Source organism: Panicum hallii, chromosome 7 (assembly GCF_002211085.1).
Source record: "Panicum hallii strain FIL2 chromosome 7, PHallii_v3.1, whole genome shotgun sequence".
Classification (NCBI taxonomy): Eukaryota; Viridiplantae; Streptophyta; class Magnoliopsida; order Poales; family Poaceae; genus Panicum; species Panicum hallii.
This window is the reverse complement of record NC_038048.1, coordinates 37155263-37174013: the sequence shown is the minus strand read 5'-3', so window position 1 is coordinate 37174013 and position 18751 is coordinate 37155263. Positions and strand designations below refer to the sequence as shown.

General features: G+C 60.2%; 3 protein-coding genes across 3 annotated transcripts; 2 read left to right on the top strand and 1 right to left on the bottom strand.

The window, feature by feature from the left end:
• Positions 1–5402: 5402 nt before the first annotated feature.
• On the top strand, positions 5403–6849 carry LOC112900732 (skin secretory protein xP2-like). The gene is made up of 2 exons (XM_025969546.1): positions 5403–5683; positions 6117–6849. Exons 1-2 carry the CDS (start codon positions 5403–5405, stop codon positions 6847–6849), a joined length of 1014 nt encoding a protein of 337 aa, XP_025825331.1.
• An 8574-nt stretch (positions 6850–15423) lies between these two features.
• LOC112898962 (probable long-chain-alcohol O-fatty-acyltransferase 5) lies at positions 15424–16923 on the top strand. Its single transcript, XM_025967289.1, has one exon. The coding sequence runs from the start codon at positions 15661–15663 to the stop codon at positions 16780–16782; it is 1122 nt and encodes a 373-aa protein (XP_025823074.1). The 5' UTR covers positions 15424–15660; the 3' UTR covers positions 16783–16923.
• A 19-nt stretch (positions 16924–16942) lies between these two features.
• LOC112898963 lies at positions 16943–18236 on the bottom strand. Its single transcript, XM_025967290.1, has 2 exons — positions 18167–18236; positions 16943–18128 (listed from the first exon to the last, which is right to left on the bottom strand). The coding sequence occupies exon 2, from the start codon at positions 18105–18107 to the stop codon at positions 17115–17117; it is 993 nt and encodes a 330-aa protein (XP_025823075.1). The 5' UTR covers positions 18108–18128; positions 18167–18236; the 3' UTR covers positions 16943–17114.
• Positions 18237–18751: the final 515 nt, after the last annotated feature.

Here is an 18751-nt window from a genome sequence, read left to right as displayed (position 1 = left end):
AGATATCTTGTTAACTTACTGCATTTCTAAATTTGTAGCTAGGTCTGTGGCATCGTACTCTGATTCAAACATTTTGGTTCATTGGTTGCACGGTATAGCAACATTGGAATTAAACTGAGTACCGTATGTCTGTCTAACTAGTTAGTAGTGCAGCTGTACATGCATTTTTTCCTACTGGTAGATATACTCTATCTAGTTACGTCCATATAGTCCATATATTACGTATATCAGTCGATGCTAGAGTCGCTTACAAGTATAGCACGGTTGATTGATTAGATAAGTTGTTTGCAAAATAATTATCAGAACTTCTGTAAAAAATCTATCTATTATTACTAGTAAAAGAAAATCATTCAACGTCACTCAACTGGTATGTTTTTTGTGTGTAATAATACTCCCTCCAGGTACAAAAGCAACTATATATTGCTAGTATATTGTCCAGGAAAGCGATAAGGTCTAGCTAATTTGACCAATGATCAATGCTATAAATCCTGTTGAATATATATAGTGAAGTTACAATAAACTGAAAGCACTTTTGAAGACAAATTCTAGCCATTTCATCTTCAGAAGTTTGTTTTAAAAATATTGAAAGAGACATCGGCATTCTAAGTTGAAACAGCTCACTGACTGCATGTATGTAACCGTGCATGGCTGATGGCTCTTCTACCCAGAGAGAATGTTGTGTTTACAGCTGGTAATATCATCGTATTATTACCATGCATGCGTATATGAAAAAACAAGATGCGTTTATGTGTTATATATGTGTGTGTTTGTAAATCGTCATGCATGCTCCTCCTGGATACATCATACATATCGATCGTGTCTGAACAACATTGTGATGATGCTCCTAGCTAGCCAACTGATACTGCATGATCATGCAGACAATATTATTGTCAGTTCGTCCAACTTGATTTCTCGTTGAGATTATAATTAGCCATGCAGCTGTACCTGTAACCTCTGATTATATGAATCGTTTAATTCACTCTCGTTTTTTTGAAAAAAAAACATCCTGGAGAAAAAATGGACGAGCATTTACGCCGCCGATGGAGACACAGGCCTCTCGTCCCATCATGGAAGTCGCGGCGCGTGACCATCCTTGATCCGAGATCACCACCAGGTCAGGCAAGGTACTCGATCATCAGCCCGGGGTAGATCCATAAATGAAGAAAGGAATTCCTCGCTTTCAAGGCGTGTGGCACGGGACCTTTGCTTCGTCCTACCGCGCCTACCAAACGCCTGGCCTACTGTAACAAATGACGCGGATCCTGTACGTACATCTGCTCTAGCTCCGGCCGACGACCGGCGAGCCAGCCGCGTTTGGCGCCGGCCGGCCGTGGGGCAGTGCTTTCGCTGTGTGTGCTTAATTGCACGGGAAATTAAATGGACCCTACCTGCCACGCCCAGGTACTTGGATAGCATCCGAGAGGAACACCCGCGTTCGCATGGCCGCCAATCGTCGCCACCCGCCGTACGCGCGTACGTACCCGACGCGTAGTACGTGACGTGCCAACCGCGGCGCCGTACGCGGATGCGCCTTCCTTTTCAACAGGCCGGCGCCATGCATGCGCCGCTGGCACTGGCGCCTGTGCTGTGCTGTGTGCGCCGTACGTGCTGGTTTCCCGGCGGGGCCGCCGGCGAGGGGACGCTGCGCTGGATTGGTCGATCGGCCTCGGGAGGCGGAAGCAGATAAGGCTGGGGGGCGAGGCGTCCAGCGTCAGATCCTTGCGTGGCGTCGCCGTGTTCGGTCTTCGCTGAGTTCCCCCACCCCCGCGATCACGTACGGCGCGGCTCGTGTCGTGATCGACGGCCCCGTGGTAACAGCGACGGCGCCCTTCCTTCTGCTTGCTTACTTTACTTTTCCCGGCCCAGGAAGGACCGAAGCAAGCCACACCGTGGCGTGCGACCGAGCCGATGCGATCTGCGTGCGCTCGGTCACGGACGGGAAGGCAAACGGGGCATCTATTCCTCGCGTGGGTGGGTAGGAGGTGAGCTGTCGTAGAGGGAGAGTGTTCGCCGGCGAGCTAAGGGAGGGGGAGAGGATGGAGCGGCCGCGGCCGGGTTGGTGGTCAAGATGGTGGATCATAAAATTTTGAATTTTCGGAGTTTTAATGATCACCGGATCGAGAGAAGGAGGTCGGCGGCGGAGGTGGTCCGACGATGCAAGATGGCGCGGCAGCACCGAAGGCTAGGTCATATATTCGGTGGGTATTGACTGACGGTGGCGGTGAGAAAAAATTGGAAAGAAGAATATGGGTGGTGGACGGGTGAAATTGTAGCAAGAGTGATTAATGGCGGTGGTGATGGAGGGCAGCGATGGAGACGGCGCCGGAGCGGGGAGGACGGCGGGAGCGCTCGGCTCTGCGATTGTCCAATCGCAGAGATGCATGAGGGAGTTACACTGCTCTGCCCGACACGCGTGGCGTGCTCGGGTCGCGTCGCCACCAAGCGAACCGGGCCGAGGCCGACCAAATGGCCCGACGCCAAAAATACCTCTTAAGCTGCAGCCCATACCGTATGGCATCGCGCGTGTCGACTGTGTTCGCCTGCTCGGCTCGTGGCGGCTGCCGAGTTGCTCCCGCTCCCTCTGTGCCGGACTGCCGCGGGCTTGATTGGGATGGGAGCAACTTGTCACAACCAACCAGAACACTTCCATAGTCTTTTTTTTTTGAAAGGAGAACACTTCCATAGTTACAGTTGCAGACTTGCAGCAAACTATACGATGTTGATAGTGATAGGGAAACCCCATGGACATTTTCCGAAAGTTTTAATTCCCAATCCAACATTCAGAAAGGGGCCTGTCGGAGGAAATTTCCAGCTGGGTGGCGGAATGCACCCGCCTAATCCTAGTTAAGGATGGGTTTGGAGGAGACTTAGGAGCGCTCGATCGATGCGTGGATGAATGCAGGAAGGATGCAAGCATTTAGAGTGGTTCGGGCCGCCGGAGCGTAATACCCTATGTCCACTTTGGTGTTGTATTGACTGTGTAAGCCCTGGATTTGTGTTCATGTATATGAAAAAAACCCCCTTTTCTAACGAGTGCACTCTCCTTTTTATAGTCCTAGGGGAGTGCTTACACTGTGCGGAGCCCCGACAGGCGGGCCCGGCCAACAGGAGCCTATTCTAAGTGATATGGAGATCTCCATCTCCAGCTCCCCGTTGTAGCCTTCACGGTTGGGAAGATAGTGTGCGTATCCACAACTTGGATATGGTCGTGTGCTGACCTGCAAGCACAGTGATCGCTGTCAGTGTTACCCGACAGTGGTGCTGTGCTGCCACTGTTGGGTGCGACTTTGACAGGCGTGGGGGCAGTGCTGACCCGCCGCACCGTTACCTCTGCGCGCGCTGTAGCAGCGCACGCCTCAGCTCACCTGTTACAGGCCATCATCACGCTGCGCGCCACACCGTGACGGGACTGCACGCCGCTTGCGCACAGTGACGGTGATACGACGCGCCGCCTTGATAATAGGCGGGCTTACCGTGGTGTCAGCCAACCTGCCCCGTGTGTCAGGGGCAGGCCGCACTTTTTGACTTGGGCGCGCCCGGCCCAGCTACCGTATTAAATGCTGGTAGATGGGCTGGAGATCCGCGAAGGGCCTCCTGCCACACGCATGTGGCAGGGCCAGCCCTGCTCCTTCCGCAGGGGCGGCACGTGGCGGCACCGGACCCCTCCCCGGAGGGTGGGGGTCCGGGCCCCCAAGGCCGGTTGGAGCGGTCCGGCCATCACACGTGGCGGCCCCGGACCTCCCTGGGGAGTCCAGGTCCGCGGGGGCTACCCAAGAGCTCCCTTGCCTTCCGTGGCATGCAGAGGTCCTGGACCTCAGAGAGCTCGGGGAGGATCCGGAGACCATGATCCCAGCTGTCAGGCCTGGGCCATATGCCACGTCTCCCAGGAGGCGAGGGGGAGATCACGTATGGTGATACGCTAAGGGCCTGGGCACCCTAGTAGGAGGTACACCTGTCTGTATATACCGACAGAGGCCCCCGGGCCCACCTCGGGTGAAGAATGAACCCGCAGGTGGGGCCAGTTTCCCAGCATTGCGCCGGGTGGACAGCTCGTTCCGCCGGAGAAGGGCATAGCTGACTTTTCCCCCAAAGCGGGATCCCCAAGGGGCCCGTCCTCCGCCCGCGCCATACGCGTCAGGCGGTTCAGATTCTTGTCTTATTCGAGCCCGTCCCGCGGCTCGGGCGGTTCGGATTCCGCCTTTTCCCCTTCCATCCCGTGGTCACGCCTCTGACCGGCGGGCCTGGCCCCACCGGTCATTGGGTGTGAGAGGAGGGGGCCTGGTGCAGGCAACCGTTCGACTCCCCCTCGGTCGCCGCAGAGCGCGAGAGGGCAACAGCCTTTTGCATAAAAGGTAAGCGCCAAAGGGAACGGCTACCTTTTCGCTCTTACCATCAACAGACACCGTAGTGCCCCTTCGTCTTCGCAATCTTCCTTGCGAACAGCATCCTTACGCTCGACTTTTTTCTCCTCCCCGCTTCCTTGCGATTCATCCTCAGCGACCTCAACATCCATCGCGATGTCTTCGCTTCCTTTTCCGCGCCGCTTCCAGAGCCAGGCCCAGCTGGACTCAGTGCGCAGCCTTCTTGGATGGACCGCGCCGGCGCTGGCCGGGAAGATCAGGGCCGGCAAGGTTCCCCTCTGCGACCTTGACGCGGGGGAGTTCATTCTCTTCAACTCGTACATTATGTGCGGGTTGGTTCCTCCGTTCTCCTCCTTCTTCTTCCTACTCCTAGAGGAGTTCGGCCTTCAACTTCATCATTTCACCCCCCACTCGATCCTCCTCGTGGCGGTCTTCGCCCACCTCATGGAGATGTTCGTGGGGGTGCGCCCCTGCACCAGCATCTTCAAGCACTTCTACGCCTTGGTCGGGACTGGAAGGGCTAAGCGCGAGATCGGCGCCTATTACTTCCAGCTCCGGCAGGGGGTGGCGAGCTCCTACATCAGCGCCTTCTCCAGCTCCAAGTGGGAGGACTGGCGCGAAGGCTGGGTCATCGCGGTGGCCGACCCCCACGACCGCCTGGAGCTGCCAACGGAGCCCCCCCAAAGTGACCGGAGCACCTGGAAGGCCAAACCAACAATCCCAGCGGAGCTCGACCCGGTGCTGAACCGGATCAAGAAGCTGGCGAGGAGCGGCCTGACATCCATGATGGTGCTGGGCGACTTTCTAAAGCGGTGAATTGCTCCCTTGCAGCAGCGGTTCCGGATGGCCTACATGTACATGGGGCTGAATGACTGCGGCAGGATCGCGCGCGGGCCAGGCGGCGACTTCACCAGGGCGGAGCTGGAGGCGGCGCTCCGGGCGATGACCGGCGATGCGTTCAGCCCAGAGTCCCTGGTCCTCCCGGGCGGGATCAAGGCCCTGTGCGAGGACCAGGCGCTGCGGTCATCTATCCTGGCGTCGATGCCGACCCTGGACGAGGGCGGCCTGGCGGTTCGGCAGTTGGGAGGCGACCCCAACCGCGGGCTCCAGATCCCCGGTGCCGCTCTGGACCGCCAGCAACGCACCAGCGAAGGTCCCGGGGAGCCCGGACTTGGAGGTCCGGCTCCCGCCGGGAAAGGGAAGGAGAAGGTGCCGGTGCCGGAGCACCGGTACAAGGACAATAAGGGTGCTGCGCCGGCCCAAAGGGACGACAAGGCCCAGGGGGCGGCGCCCGCACAGACCAGCCAAGCCGAAGGGAGCAAGTCCTGGAGGCTCCAGCGTGGCGACGGCTCCTTGGTCGGGGAGCCGGCGCCCAAGGGCCAGAAGACGACGGGGGCGGAGGAGCGGAGCGGAGCTCCACCACCTCCGCCACAACGCCAACAGCCGGAGAGGAGGCCGGGAGAGGCGCGAGGGCCTCCTCCGAGGCAGCAGACACCTCCACCACCGCCGCCGACACGGTGTCCGGCGACGCCACCACCACCAACCGAGCCCAGGCCGCAGACCCCACCGCCGCCGCCAGAAGCACCGGCGGTCGGGGACACCCGCCAAAGGTCTAGGGGGTCCTCGACACGGAGGAAGGTCCCCCCAGCTGCCCGGGGCAGGTGGGAGTGGTATGACTTCGCGTAAATAGTCTTCTTAGAGCTCTTCATTATCCCTCTTAACTTCTGGATCTTAACCATATCGGTGATACGGCAGGCCCCAATTTTTAGAGGCACCAATCGGGGGATCCGGCCCCCAGCCTGCGCTGGAATCCTCGGCGTCGGCCCCAGCAGGGCCCCCGCCTTGGACCACCCCAGAAACCTCGGGACCTAGGGGTCTTGAGCCGGAGGCTTCCGTACCGCCACGACCCGATGCCGCCCCCCAGGAAGAGGACGCTAGGCCCGCTGCGGCGACCGAGGCGCCTGCAGTCGCGTCGGGCGCCGAGGCCGGGCCCTCTCCAGCTGAGCCAGCAGCAGAGGGGGCTGCTCCTGCGGCAGAGACCGCAGCGCTGGAGACAGCGGAGGCGGCGGAGACAGCGGCACCGGAGGCCGCTGAGGTTACCAGCGCCGCTGCCCCACCAGCGGAGGAGGAGGAACCGGAGGTGGTGCTGGGAAGGCCCCTCCTCCCGAGCGCAGCAGAGATCCCCCTCCCCCGGCTCCTGGCCAAATGCCAGCAGGCTCAAGAGGAGCTGGAGGCTGGCATTCGTCGAGAGTGGGAGAAGCTGGATGCGGAGTACTTCCGGCTCTCTGACTGGGAGCGCCGCCTGGGGGACCGCATCAAGTCCGTCACCGCCCGGCACGCTGAAGAGCGGGCCAAGCTCGCGCTGGAGCGCGAGCTCCTGCAAGAGAAGCTGCAGAAGGCCCGCGACCGGGAGGTGGCAGCGTTCCAGCGGGAGAAGGCGGCCTTACCTGAAATCGACGATCTAAAGGCGGGAAGCGGTAGCCCTTGAGCGGCAGATCGCGGCGGAGGAGAAGATGCTGGCGGCGACCAAGAAGGAGCAGGCCGCCAGGGCGCTGACCAACCAGGCCAAGAAGGCGGCGGCAGCGGTCGAGGCGCAAGAGGCCACCCTCGCAGAGCTGGCGGCAACCCGCGAAGCAGAGGTGGTGGCTCGGCTCCAAGAACTCCAGAAGCGGGAAGAGGCCATGGAGGAGGAGCTGGCAGCCGGGACACAGAGGCTCCAGGAGCGGGAAGCGGCCCTCCGGGAAAGGGAGGCCAAGGTGGAGGAGCTCCTGGCGGAGCGGAGCACCAGCACCGACCGGATCACAAGATGGGTCGGCGAGGTGAACCCTCTGCTAGAAGCACTCGGAGCCAACCCCATCCGGGCGCCGGGGGCGTCTTCACCACTTGGCGCCGCCCTCCAGGTCCTGGACTCCACTGCCGAGCGGCTGCGGGACGTGGAGGCCAGCATCCAGAACCTCCTGGAGACCGAAGGGCGTGTAGTTGCCCGGGAGATGGCGGAGTACATCCTCACCAGCTTCCGAAGCCACGACCCCGCCATCCAGCTGACTCCAGTCCTGGTTGGACCTCTCCGGGCATTAGCAGCCGCTGCACGGGAGGGAGTCCAGGAGGCAGCGGACATGGTCGCGGCACGCGTCTGACGCCGCCCGGAACCTGCACAGAGCGGGGGTGCCTCCGGGACACCAGATCAATAGTTCTAGAATCTTTTTTGTTGTTTCTTATGTAATATAACTTTTGTTATTGTAAAATAACTTCGTAATGTTGTGCATATTATCAGTAATGCATTAGGTCTACTTTTTTGCAAAAACTTAGCTGTTTTCCTGGTTGTCGAACCGTAAAGTGTTCTTGAGTACACCGAGGTCCCGTGGCCCCCTGGGAGGTAGTCGCGATAGGTCAAGACTAGCTGCCACAAAACCGAGGTCCTGCACGCGACTTAGATCGATACTTAGTAGGCGTCCCCACGAGGTCCCGATCCGGCCAGCGAAGGCCTACTGAGTTGCGTAACGAGTCAGAGCACCGAGGCCACAGTTCGGGGATCTAAGGGGTCCCGGCCCCCGGGTCCATGGTTCAAGGTACAACGCTACTCGTCCTAGAGGGGCAGGGCGTGCAGGCTTAGGGTACGGAACCAGGCTAAGCAGCTACGCGGCCCTGGACCCCAGCAAAGGACGAGCACGTCTCCCTGAAGCCAGTTCCCAGGTGCCCGGTTCCTTTTCTTCCGCGAGACAGGGGTCCCGGCCAGAGACATAGTGTAGCAACTTAAGTAGGCCTTTGACACGACTCAAACGTGAAAGACCACACGGGGGGTTAGCGTAATCGAGAAGCAAGGAAAAAACAGAACTTCATAGATTTCAGGAACATATTTGAGAAACAAATTTTTCCTTGACGAATTGGTACAGAAGAGTTGTGCGATGTACGCCAGGGGCCGGGTTTACGAGGCGGACCTCCACCGCCCTGGACCGCACATTGGAGCTACCAATTACAAAGGAAAAATTTTCTCTCAACTAGGTCCTAGGGATAGAACTTACGGAGGTGCTCAATGTTCCATGGATTGGGTAGTTGCATGCCTTCCTCCGTAGCCAAACGAACAGATCCGGGTCGGCACACCTTTATCATCTTGAAGGGCCCCTCCCAGCTGGAGGAGAGCTTGTGCAGGCCTTTCCGGTTTAGGATCCGCCTCAAGACTAGGTCGTCGACCCGGAGCTCCCTACTGCGCACGAACCGCTGGTGGTAGCGCCAGAGCGCTTGGTTGTATTGTGCGTTTCGGACTGCAGCTCACCACCTTCGCTCGTCGACGAGGTCCACGTCTTGGCGACGCTGCTGTTCTTGCAAATCCTCATCAAAGGACTGGACTCGTAGAGAGCCCATGGTGATCTTCGGGGGAAGGCATGCTTCGGCCCCGTAGACCAAGAAGAAAGGGGTCTCCCCTGTTGCCCGGCTGGGTGTGGTCCGGTTTCCCCACAGCACACTTGGTAGTTCATCAATCCACCTTGCACCATGTTTCTCAAGATCGCAGTAGGTCCAGATCTTGAGTCCTCTGAGGATCTCAGCATTAGCACGCTTGACTTGGCCATTGCTCCTGGGGTGCGCCACTTAGGCGAAACAGAGCTGGATGCCAATGTCCTCGTGGTACTCCTGGAAGTATTGGCTCATGAACTGAGTCCCATTGTCGGTGATGACCCGGTTCGGGACCCCGAACTGACACACGATTGACCTGAGGAAAGCAGTTGCTGATGCCTTGGTGATGTTGACTAATAGGGTTGCCTCCGGCCACTTGGTGAATTTGTTAATGGCGACATAGAGGTACCGGTACCCGCCGACGGCCCTAGGGAAAGGTCCCAAGATATCCAACCCCCACACGGCAAAGGGCCAAGAGGGAGGAATCCTCTGCAGGGCTTGAGCTGGAGTGTGTATTTGCTTTGCATGGAACTGACACGCCTTGCAGGACCTTACCAACTCAGCTGCATCCTGAAGCGCTGTCGGCCAGTAAAAGCCATGTCGGAAGGTCTTACCGACCAGCGTGCGGGATGAAGAATTACTTCCGCACTCGCCTCCATGGATCTCCGCGAGCAAGTCGCGGCCCTCTTCCTAGGTGATGCACCGCATGAGGATGCCGTTGGCGCCACGGCGGTAGAGATCCCCTTCTATCACCGTGTATCGTTTTGCCATCCGGACTATGTGCTCAGCAGATGCTTGGTATTCAGGAAGGAAATTATCTTTCAGGTAGTCCCGGATCTTAGAGATCCATGCATCGGACCTTCCTGAGAATTTGGGCTTGGCTCCCTGAGGTTTTCGGGACCCTCTAGGGAGCACACAACCCTTGGCGGGCTCCACGGATGGAGCGCCGCCGGGACCGCTAGCTTCGAGGTGCCAGTCCGACCCCCTCTGCCCAGGTCAGCAGGCTGGGCGGAAGGCTTCAGCAGGCGTCTCTGAAAGACGCCCTCAGGCACGGGTGCTTGAGTCGATGCGCTCGTGGAGAGGGCATCAGCTGCTGAGGTACCCTCGCGTGGAACATGTTGCAGCTCCAGCAAATCGAAGTCCTTCTCCAGCCTCTTCACATGAATGAGGTAGGCTGCGAGCTGGGGATTGTTACAGCAACACTCACCCAGACTTGCCTGATGACGAGTTGGGAGTCCCCTTTGACCAGGAGCTCCCGGACCCCCAGGGACAGAGCCGCCGTGAGTCCAAAGATCAAGGCCTCATACTCCGCCATGTTGTTGGTGGCCTCAAAGTCGAGGTGCACCATGCACTTCAACTGCTCGCCACATAGGTCAATAAGGACCACGCCTGCCCCTGCCCTCTTGCTACGGGCGGACCCATCGAAGAAGAGTGTCCAGTGAGGTTTGGTGAAAACCGGAGCCCTGACTTCTGGACGTGGGGGGTCCGAGCCGTCACCCGGACCCCCAGGGACGTTAGGCGATGGCATCCACTTTGCGACGAAATCAGCAAGAACCTGGCTCTTGACAGTATGGCATGGCTGGAAGTCAAGCTGGAATTCTGCGAGCTCAGCTGCCCACTTGGCGATGGTGCCCGTGGCGTTGGAGTTGTGGAGGATGGCCCTCAACGGGTAGGAGGTTACCACCACAATCTTGTGGGCCTGGAAGTAGTGGCGGAGTTTCCTGGACGCAACGAGTATAGCATAAAGAAACTTATGTGTTTCAGGATACCTGTTCTTTGCCTCATGAAGGACCTCACTGACGTAGTAGACCGGCTTCGGGACGGTTCTGACTTTGCCAGGAGGACTGGATCCTTCTGTTTGAGCTGGGGACTCGTCGGACCTCATGTTGCTTAGGGCTTCTCCGGGTCGGGACCCGGCCGATCCCTCCGAAGTAGGGCCGGTTGCTGGAGCGGTGGAGGCCGGACCTCCTTCTCCTGCAGGGGGGTCTGCGGGGGCACCGGGCGGGAGATGCTCGGGCCTCTCCGTGACCAGCACCATGCTGATCACCTCGGCCGTCGCTGCAAGATAGAGAAACAGCGTCTCCCCTGGGTCCGGTGCGACCAGCACCGGTAAGGAGGTGAGGTACTGCTTCATTTCCTGGAAGGCACGTTCTGCCTCTTCAGTCCATGCAAATGGACTGGACCCCCTCATCAACTTTAAGAAAGGGAGCGCCCTCTCCGCCAGCCTTGAAATGAAACGGCTGAGGGCTGCAAGGGACCCCGTTAACCTCTGTACATCCTTGAGGCGCGCAGGGGGCCTCATTGCGTCAATCGCCCGGACCTTATCCGGGTTGGCCTCGATTACCCGGTGGGAGACCAAGAAACCAAGGAGCTTACCCGCCGATACGCCGAAGACGCACTTCTCGGGGTTAAGTTTGGTGGAGGTCGCTCGTAACTTGTTGAAGATCTGAGCTATATTTTTTAGGAGAGAATTTGACTCTCTAGTCTTGACAACAATGTCATCAACATACACCTCAACTATTTCTCTAATCAAATCACCTAAAGTGATGTTCATTGCTCGAGCAAAGGTAGGTAGAGCGTTAAGCAATCCATAAGGCATTACTATATAACAATAAAGACCATCCACTGTTACAAAAGCTGTATGCTTCCTATCATCCTCAGCCATTTTAATCTGGTGAAAACTAGAATAGGCATCTATGAAGGACAGCAAATCACACCCGGAGGTGGAGTCTACAATCTGATCTATACGCGGAAGTGGATAAGGGTCTTTTGGACATACCTTATTAAGATTGGTGTAGTCGATACACATCCGAAGCTTCCCGTTTGCCTTCGGGACCACGACAGGATTGGCCAACCACACTGGGTGGTAGACCTCCTCAATGAAGCCAGCCTGCAGCAGCTTGCGGACCTCTTCACGGATGAAGTTTTGCCGCTCGATGGACTGCTTGCGTGGCTTCTGCCGGACCTGCCTGGCGCCGGGGTGGATCTTCAGATGGTGCTCAATCACCTCCTAGGGATCCCGGGCATCTGTGACGGTTCCTAGGCGAACACGTCAACATTTGCTCGGAGGAAGGTGATGAGCGCGTTTTTTCCTATTTCTCTCCCAGATTCCCACCGATGCGGGTGGTCTGGGAGGTCTCCACTCCGACCTGAAAGGTCTTCACGGGTACATCGTCCGTGTCAGACGGACGGACCTTAGGTGCCTTGGCCAGGGCCTTGGCACGCGAGGTGGAGGGGTCGGACCCCTAGGCGCCAGCTGCAGGGGCAAGCCCTGGTGCCAGCGCATGGAGCTTTTCGACCGCCACGACGGCAGCGGCCCGGTCGCTCTGGACGGTGAGGACGCCTGCCGGAGAAGCCATCTTCAGGACCAGATACCCGTAATGGGCAATGGCCATGAACCGGTACAGGGCCGGTCTGCCAATGATAGCGTTGAAGGGGAGGTTAACCTCGGCAACCTCGAACTACACGTTCTCGGTACGGAAGTTATCCTCTGTCCCAAATGTAACCGGTAGGGAGATGGTCCCCACCGGGTACACTGGGTCTGGGCCCACTCCGGAGAATGGGCGTGAAGGAGTCAGCTTGGACTCCGAGATCTGCAGGTGTTTGAACGCTGCATAGCTGATGACGCTGAGGCCGGCACCCCCGTCGATCAGCACGTGGTGGAGGCGAACGTTGGAGATGGTGGGTGCCGTGACAAGCGGCAGCACACCAGCTCCTGCCATATTCTCCGGGCAGTCCGATGGCCCGAAGGAGATGGTGGTGTTCTTCCACCGCTGGTGCGGCGCCGCTTTCGGCGTCGCCGGCTTCACAGAGAGGACCTCTCGGCGGAGGGTCTTGACGTCCCGCCGGGAGGCGAGCTCCGAGCTGCCGCCGTACATCACAAACAGCTTCTTGCAACGCTCGTCACTACCGGATTCGGAGTGGGACTGGTGGAAGAGACCCTTGAGGTCTTTGTTGGGGGTTTGGTACCCCAGCTCCCTCTCCGCTACGGCCGCATCGGCGTCGGAGACCTTCTCCTTGCCGGACCGCCGCGGAGGGGAGGTGCCTTCCCTTGAGGTTTGGTCGCGCCTCTTGCTGAGGCGCTCCGCGAGCTTCTGGATCTCGCGGCACTCGGTGGCGCTGTGACGGGCCCCAGGGTGAACAGGGCACGACCCGGGGTCGGTGCGCTGTTGTCGTGGGCGCTTGCTGCGGGGGTTCTGGCCCTCGGTCGTTGTTGCTGCAACAGCCGGGCCTCTGATCCGTGACTTGTCGAAGCCACGACTCTTCTTATTCTTTTTCTTGCCACTGTCAGGGGCAGCGACACTGGGCCCACTTGTCTGAGCGGCTCCTGCCTGGGTTGCAGAGTGCCATGCACGGCCTTCTGCTGCCCTGGCGCATTTGTCCGCCAAAGCGAACAAGGTGGTTACGGTTTCCACCTGGTGGGTCGCCAGCTTCTCCAGCATCTTCTCGTCACGGACCCCCTGTCGGAAAGCCGTGATAATAGATGCGTCGGAGATACGCGGAATCGTTCCACGTACCTTGGTGAAGCGGGAGATGAAGGCCCGGAGGGTTTCTCCGGGTTGCTGCCTCACAGCGTGGAGGTGGGCCTCCACACCGTGCTGCTGATACACACTGGCAAAGTTTGCCGTGAACTGTGCGCACAGCTCACCCCAGGATCGGATAGATCCCGGAGTAAGGTTCATGAGCCAGGTTCGGACTGGCCCGGTCAAGGCTACATGGAAGTAACCTGCAGGAATTCTGACGGGTTGGAGGACCCGTCGTACTTTTCCGGCAGGTGTGGCCGAAACTTGGACGGCCAGACGACCGCGCGAAGGTGGTCTGCGAGCGCGGCGCAGCCCACCCCGGACACTGGTGCCTGGGCAAGTCCCTGCGGAGCCGGAACCACCACAGCAAAATCGGCATCGAGGTCGCGACCCTCGATACTGAGCCGGCGACCACGCGCCCGCTCAATGGAGACACGGGCGTCCTCTCCCGCACGTCTGCGGTTGAGCTCCGCCCGGAGGTTCTCGGTCCGTGCACTCCTCACTGATGGTGAGTGCACAGAGCCGGTTGCGCCGCCCTGATGACGGCGTTGTCTGGAGGCAGACACCCCCGCTGAACATGGAGAAGACTGTGCCAGGTTGACGAGGCGGTCGACGTCGTCACGCCATTGCCTCTGGGCGTCAGGCGAGGCCGCCTCTCCAGGGGGGTTGTGGAGCAACTCCCTACCTGCCACGAGCGGTCCATTCGGTGCGGGCACCGATTAGGCCACTGAAGCGCGCGCCACAGCGCGTTGCGGAGCTGCTCGCGCCGCCCTGGATGTTGGACGACGGGAAATATGTGGCGTCATGGACGCCACTTCCTCGCCCAACAGGTGGTCGTTGCGACCATCTTTCTGCGCCATTGAGGTCGTGAAGGTCGAACAAGCGCAAACCAAATCTAAGCCCCTACCTGGCGCGCCAAATGTCGGAGAAAATCTCCAGCCGGGTGGCGGAATGCACCCGCCTAATCCTAGTTAAGGATGGGTTTGGAGGAGACTTATGAGCGCTCGATCGATGCGTGGATGAATGCAGGAAGGATTCAAGGATTTAGAGTGGTTCGGGCCGCCGGAGTGTAATACCCTACGTCCACTTTGGTGTTGTATTGACTGTGTAAATCCTGGATTTGTGTTCATGTATATGAAAAAAAAATCCTATTTCTAACGAGTGCACTCTCCCTTTTATAGTTCTAGGGGAGTGCTTACACTGTGCGGAGCCCCAACAGGCGGGCCCGGCCAACAGGAGCCTATTCTAAGTGATATGGAGATCTCCATCTCCAGCTCCCCGTTGTAGCATTCACGGTTGGGAAGATAGTGTGCATATCCACAACTTGGATATGGTCGTGTGCTGACCTGCAAGCACAGTGACCGCTGTCAGTGTTACCTGACAGTGGTGCTGTGCTGCCACTGTTGGGTGCGACTCTGACAGGCGTGGGGGTAGTGCTGACCCGTCGGGCCGTCGCCTCCGCGCGCGCTGTAGCAGCGCACGCCTCAGCTCACCTGTTACAGGCCATCATCACGCTGCGCGCCACACCGTGACGGGACTGCACGCCGCTTGCGCACAGTGATGGTGATACGACGCGCCACCTTGGTAACAGGCGGGCTTACCGTGGTGTCAGCCAATCTCCCCGTGTGTCATGGGCAGGCCGCACTTTTTGACTTGGGCGCGCCCGGCCCAGCTACCGCATTAAATGCTGGTAGGTGGGCTGGAGACCCGCGAAGGGCCTCCTGCCACACGCATGTGTCAGGGCCAGCCCTGCTCCTTCCACAGGGGCGGCACATGGCGGCACCGGACCCCTCCCCGGAGGGTGGGGGTCCGGGCCCCTGAGGCCGGTTGGAGCGGTCCGACCATCACACGTGGCGGCTCCGGATCTTCCTAGAGAGTCCGGGTCCGCGGGGGCTACTCAAGAGCTCCCTTGCCTTTCGTGGCATGCGGAGGTCCTGAACCTCAGAGAGCTCGGGGAGGGTCCGGAGACCATGATCCCAGCTGTCAGGCCTGGGCCACATGCCACGTCTGCTAGGAGGCGAGGGAGAGATCACGTATGGTGATACGCTAGGGGACTGAGCACTCTAGCAGGAGATACCTCTGTCTGCGTGTACCGACGGGGCGAATCAGAGATCAGGTTCAAACTTGTCCGTCCGGTTGTAGTGTCAGCATTCTCATCTACGTCACCGTCGTTACTGGCACAGCTCCGCCATGCTGCCATCACTGCGGGTCGCCACCACCGTCCAGTTCCAATGGCATCGTCGTCATGGTCATGCTCAAGCCCGACAACTTGGACGCCAATCACACGACACGAGGGTGGAGAAGACACGGCAGTTTCAGATGCATACGGAATGCGTGGCACATGATGTATTTTCAATTCTTTCTTTTGATCCCCATTTCTACTAATGTATTCCATGGCCAGTTCGATCGACATCGCGCGACTTCACCCGGATCTCGATCAGCCGGCGGCCGCCGCGGTCAACGAACGAGGGCTAGGCGGCAAGGCGGGCATGGCGTCCGAGCTAGCCGGCCTCGCCGTGGTCTCGGTCGCCGCGGCTGGGGCCCTCTCCTACGCGCGACTCGCCACCGCGCGCTTGAGCCCCGGAATCCCCCGCCTCGCGGCGCTCCTCCCGGTGCTCCTCCTCCTCCCCGCCCTCCCCTTCGCCTTCGCCTCCATCCACCTCCGCACCATCTCCGCCTTCTTCCTCGTCTGGCTCTGCGGCTTCAAGCTCCTCCTCCTCGCCGCCGGCCACGGGCCGCTCCACCCCGCCCTCCCGCTCGTGCGCTTCGTCGCGTGCGCCGCGCTGCCCGTCAAGGTCCGGGACGAGAAGCAGCAGCAGCAGCCGTCCCGCGCTCTCCCTTCCGGATCCCTGCTGTCCTACGCGGCCAAGGCGGCGCTCTTCGCGGCGCTCGTCTCCGCCCGGTGCTACAGGGAGCGGATGCCCCCGTACGCCGTGCCCGTGTTCGACGGCACGCACGTGTACCTGATGCTCGAGCTCTTCCTCGCGTCCGCCGCGGCGCTCGCCCGCGCGCTGCTGGGCGCGGAGCTGGAGCCGCAGTTCGACCGGCCGTACCTCGCCTCCTCCTTCGGCGACTTCTGGGGCCGCCGGTGGAACCTCATGGTCCCGGGCGTGCTCCGGCCCTGCGTGTACCGCCCCGTGCGCGCCCGCCTCGGCGCCGCCGCGGGCGTGCTCGCGGCGTTCCTCGTGTCCGGCGCCATGCACGAGGTCATGTTCTACTACATCACGCTGGAGGCCGGGACCGGGGAGGTGACCGCCTTCTTCGCGTTGCACGGCGCGTGCGTGGTGGCCGAGCGGCGGTGGCGGGGCAGCGGGCTGTGGCGGCCGCCGCGCCCCGTGGCGACGGCGCTCACGCTGGCGTTCGTGACGGGGACCGGGTCGTGGCTCTTCTTCGCGCCCGTGATCCGGAGCGGGCTCGACAAGGCCATCATCGCGGAGTGCGAGGGGATGCTGGCGCTCCTGGAGCGGGCTGGCCGGAATCTGGCCGCGACAGCACATTTGGCTTGACCCGCTGGATGGTACTGAACCTTGTAGGATGTAATCCAATTTGGTTGTCTGCAGAGTGCAGATTTAGAGATTGCATAATCGATAGGAACATGCTAATATGCGGTTTCCCTCTGTATAGCAAATTTCAGTATGACAGTCGTTGATACATAGCGCACAGGTGTACTCTTCCAAGTTACAAGATCATTAGAGGCAACCACAACAATTAAGCACAAATTCTTTCTACACTTCCATGATCATGACTCCACTGGCGTGCGGTGTGCCAAGATCCATGCTTCCACTGATGGATTCCAAGCGGCAAACGGGCAAACACATTCCGTGCCAATCATCATCGTTCAACCACCAACGTTGGAGTCCTCGTCGTCAGATTCCAGCTTCCACCACGGCTTCCCCTTCGCATTCCGTGCCAGCTCCTCGACCCCATCGCCGTCGCTGTCCTCGAACACCAGCTCTTCCTCGTCGTCTGCCTCCTCGTACCTCCACTCCAGCCCCTTGAGCACGTCCCTGTCACGCCACTTGCCGGACACTGACGGCGCGGCGTTCCTGGCTTTCCCCGAGATGACCTCCGCCCAGCTGAACCCCACGTCGGCCCACCTCGCCAGCCCGGACTCCCCGCCGACCACCACCGACCGCACGCCCCTCTCCCTCGCCACCCGCAGTAGGGAGGCGAGCTCGTCCTTGCCAGAGACCAGCATCAGGCACCCCACGGACCCTTCGTCGAGCACCTGCTGTGCGCGCTCCCGGAAGGACGCGGCGGGCGTGCGGGTGAGCGCGACGCGGATGCCGGCGCGGCCGAGCTCGTCTGCGGGGGTGGCGGCGGCGTCCGCGCCCGCGGTGAGCTCGCGGGCGGCCTTCTCGTACTTGGAGAGCTTGAGGGAGAGCGCGGCGGCGAGGCGCACGCGGCGGTCGCCACGGGAGGAGTCGATGCGGGCGAGGCGCTTGGCGTGCTCGCGGGCGTGGATGGCGTCGAAGTGGCGCAGCAGGGCGTCGCGGGCGCGGAAGCGGCGCCCACAGACGCGGCAGAGGTGGGTCGTGGCGGCGGGCGCGGCGGGGGCCGGGAGGCGGTGGGTCGGGTGGACGAAGGCCACGGAGAGGCGGAGGCGGCCGAAGGAGGTGGCGGAGAGGTGGAGGCGAACGGCGGCGTCGTAGAGGGGCAGTGTGGTTGGGGGACTCGACGCGGCCAGGTCCCAGAGGACGGCCACAGCGGTAGTCGGTTTGCGGGCTGCCGGTGCGGTGGCGGTGGAGAGGCAGCGGAAGAAGAGAGGGGCGAGGAGTTCAGGGGCTGCGGCGAGGACGCGGCGCCGGAGGTGCGAAAGCGGCGGGAACATGGGGAGCGAATCGCACTAGGGTGGGTGGGGGTGGGGTGGGGGGGGGGGGGGTGGAGGTGGGTGCGGACTTCAGCGGCGGCGCGAATGGTGACCGGCCACAGCCGGCGGGCTGGAGGAGCCGGAAGAGAGGAGGGTCCGTCAAACCAAGGGGCTCTATGGAAATATTTATAACCAAATTAGGGTCCCAAATGCAAATAAACGGATCGCGATCCAAAACAGGGAGTATAATGAAAATAGTTGGATCGCGATTAATAATCGCAATCCAAACCAGGGGTGTAAATAAAAATAATAGGGTATTTTTGCAAATAACCATCCCGCGGCAGCGCAGCATCCCTCCCGCGCCTCCTCCACCGCCGCTGCGCCACGGAGCCGCCCTCGCCGTAAGCCGTGGCCCAGCCCGAGTCTAGGTTGGAGCTGACGCGGTGGCGCTACCGCGGGATCTGGGCTAGGGTGGGCACGAAGATCTTGCCGGCGAGGGGGGGTGCCCGCAGATGTACAGGCCGGAGCGGGGTCTCGGAGCCGGTCTCGAGGAGATAGCTGAGGCTGCGGAGCTTGTCAAAAATGCGGCGGAGCGCCGATTTGCCGAGGAGCTCCGATGAGGGGGACGCAGAGGCGAAGGTGTGGATAGGACGGAGGCGGGCGCG

What these genes read in the sequence shown, in the direction of transcription:
- LOC112900732 (XM_025969546.1), top strand. Translation starts at nt 5,403, where the DNA reads ATGCCGACCCTGGACGAGGGCGGCCTGGCGGTTCGGCAGTTGGGAGGC. An exon ending in AGCCAAGCCGAAGGGAGCAA is followed by an intron (nt 5,684 to 6,116) that starts GTCCTGGAGGCT and finishes GTGATACGGCAG; the next exon opens with GCCCCAATTTTTAGAGGCAC.
- LOC112898962 (XM_025967289.1), top strand. Translation starts at nt 15,661, where the DNA reads ATGTATTCCATGGCCAGTTCGATCGACATCGCGCGACTTCACCCGGAT.
- LOC112898963 (XM_025967290.1), bottom strand. Translation starts at nt 18,107, where the DNA reads ATGTTCCCGCCGCTTTCGCACCTCCGGCGCCGCGTCCTCGCCGCAGCC.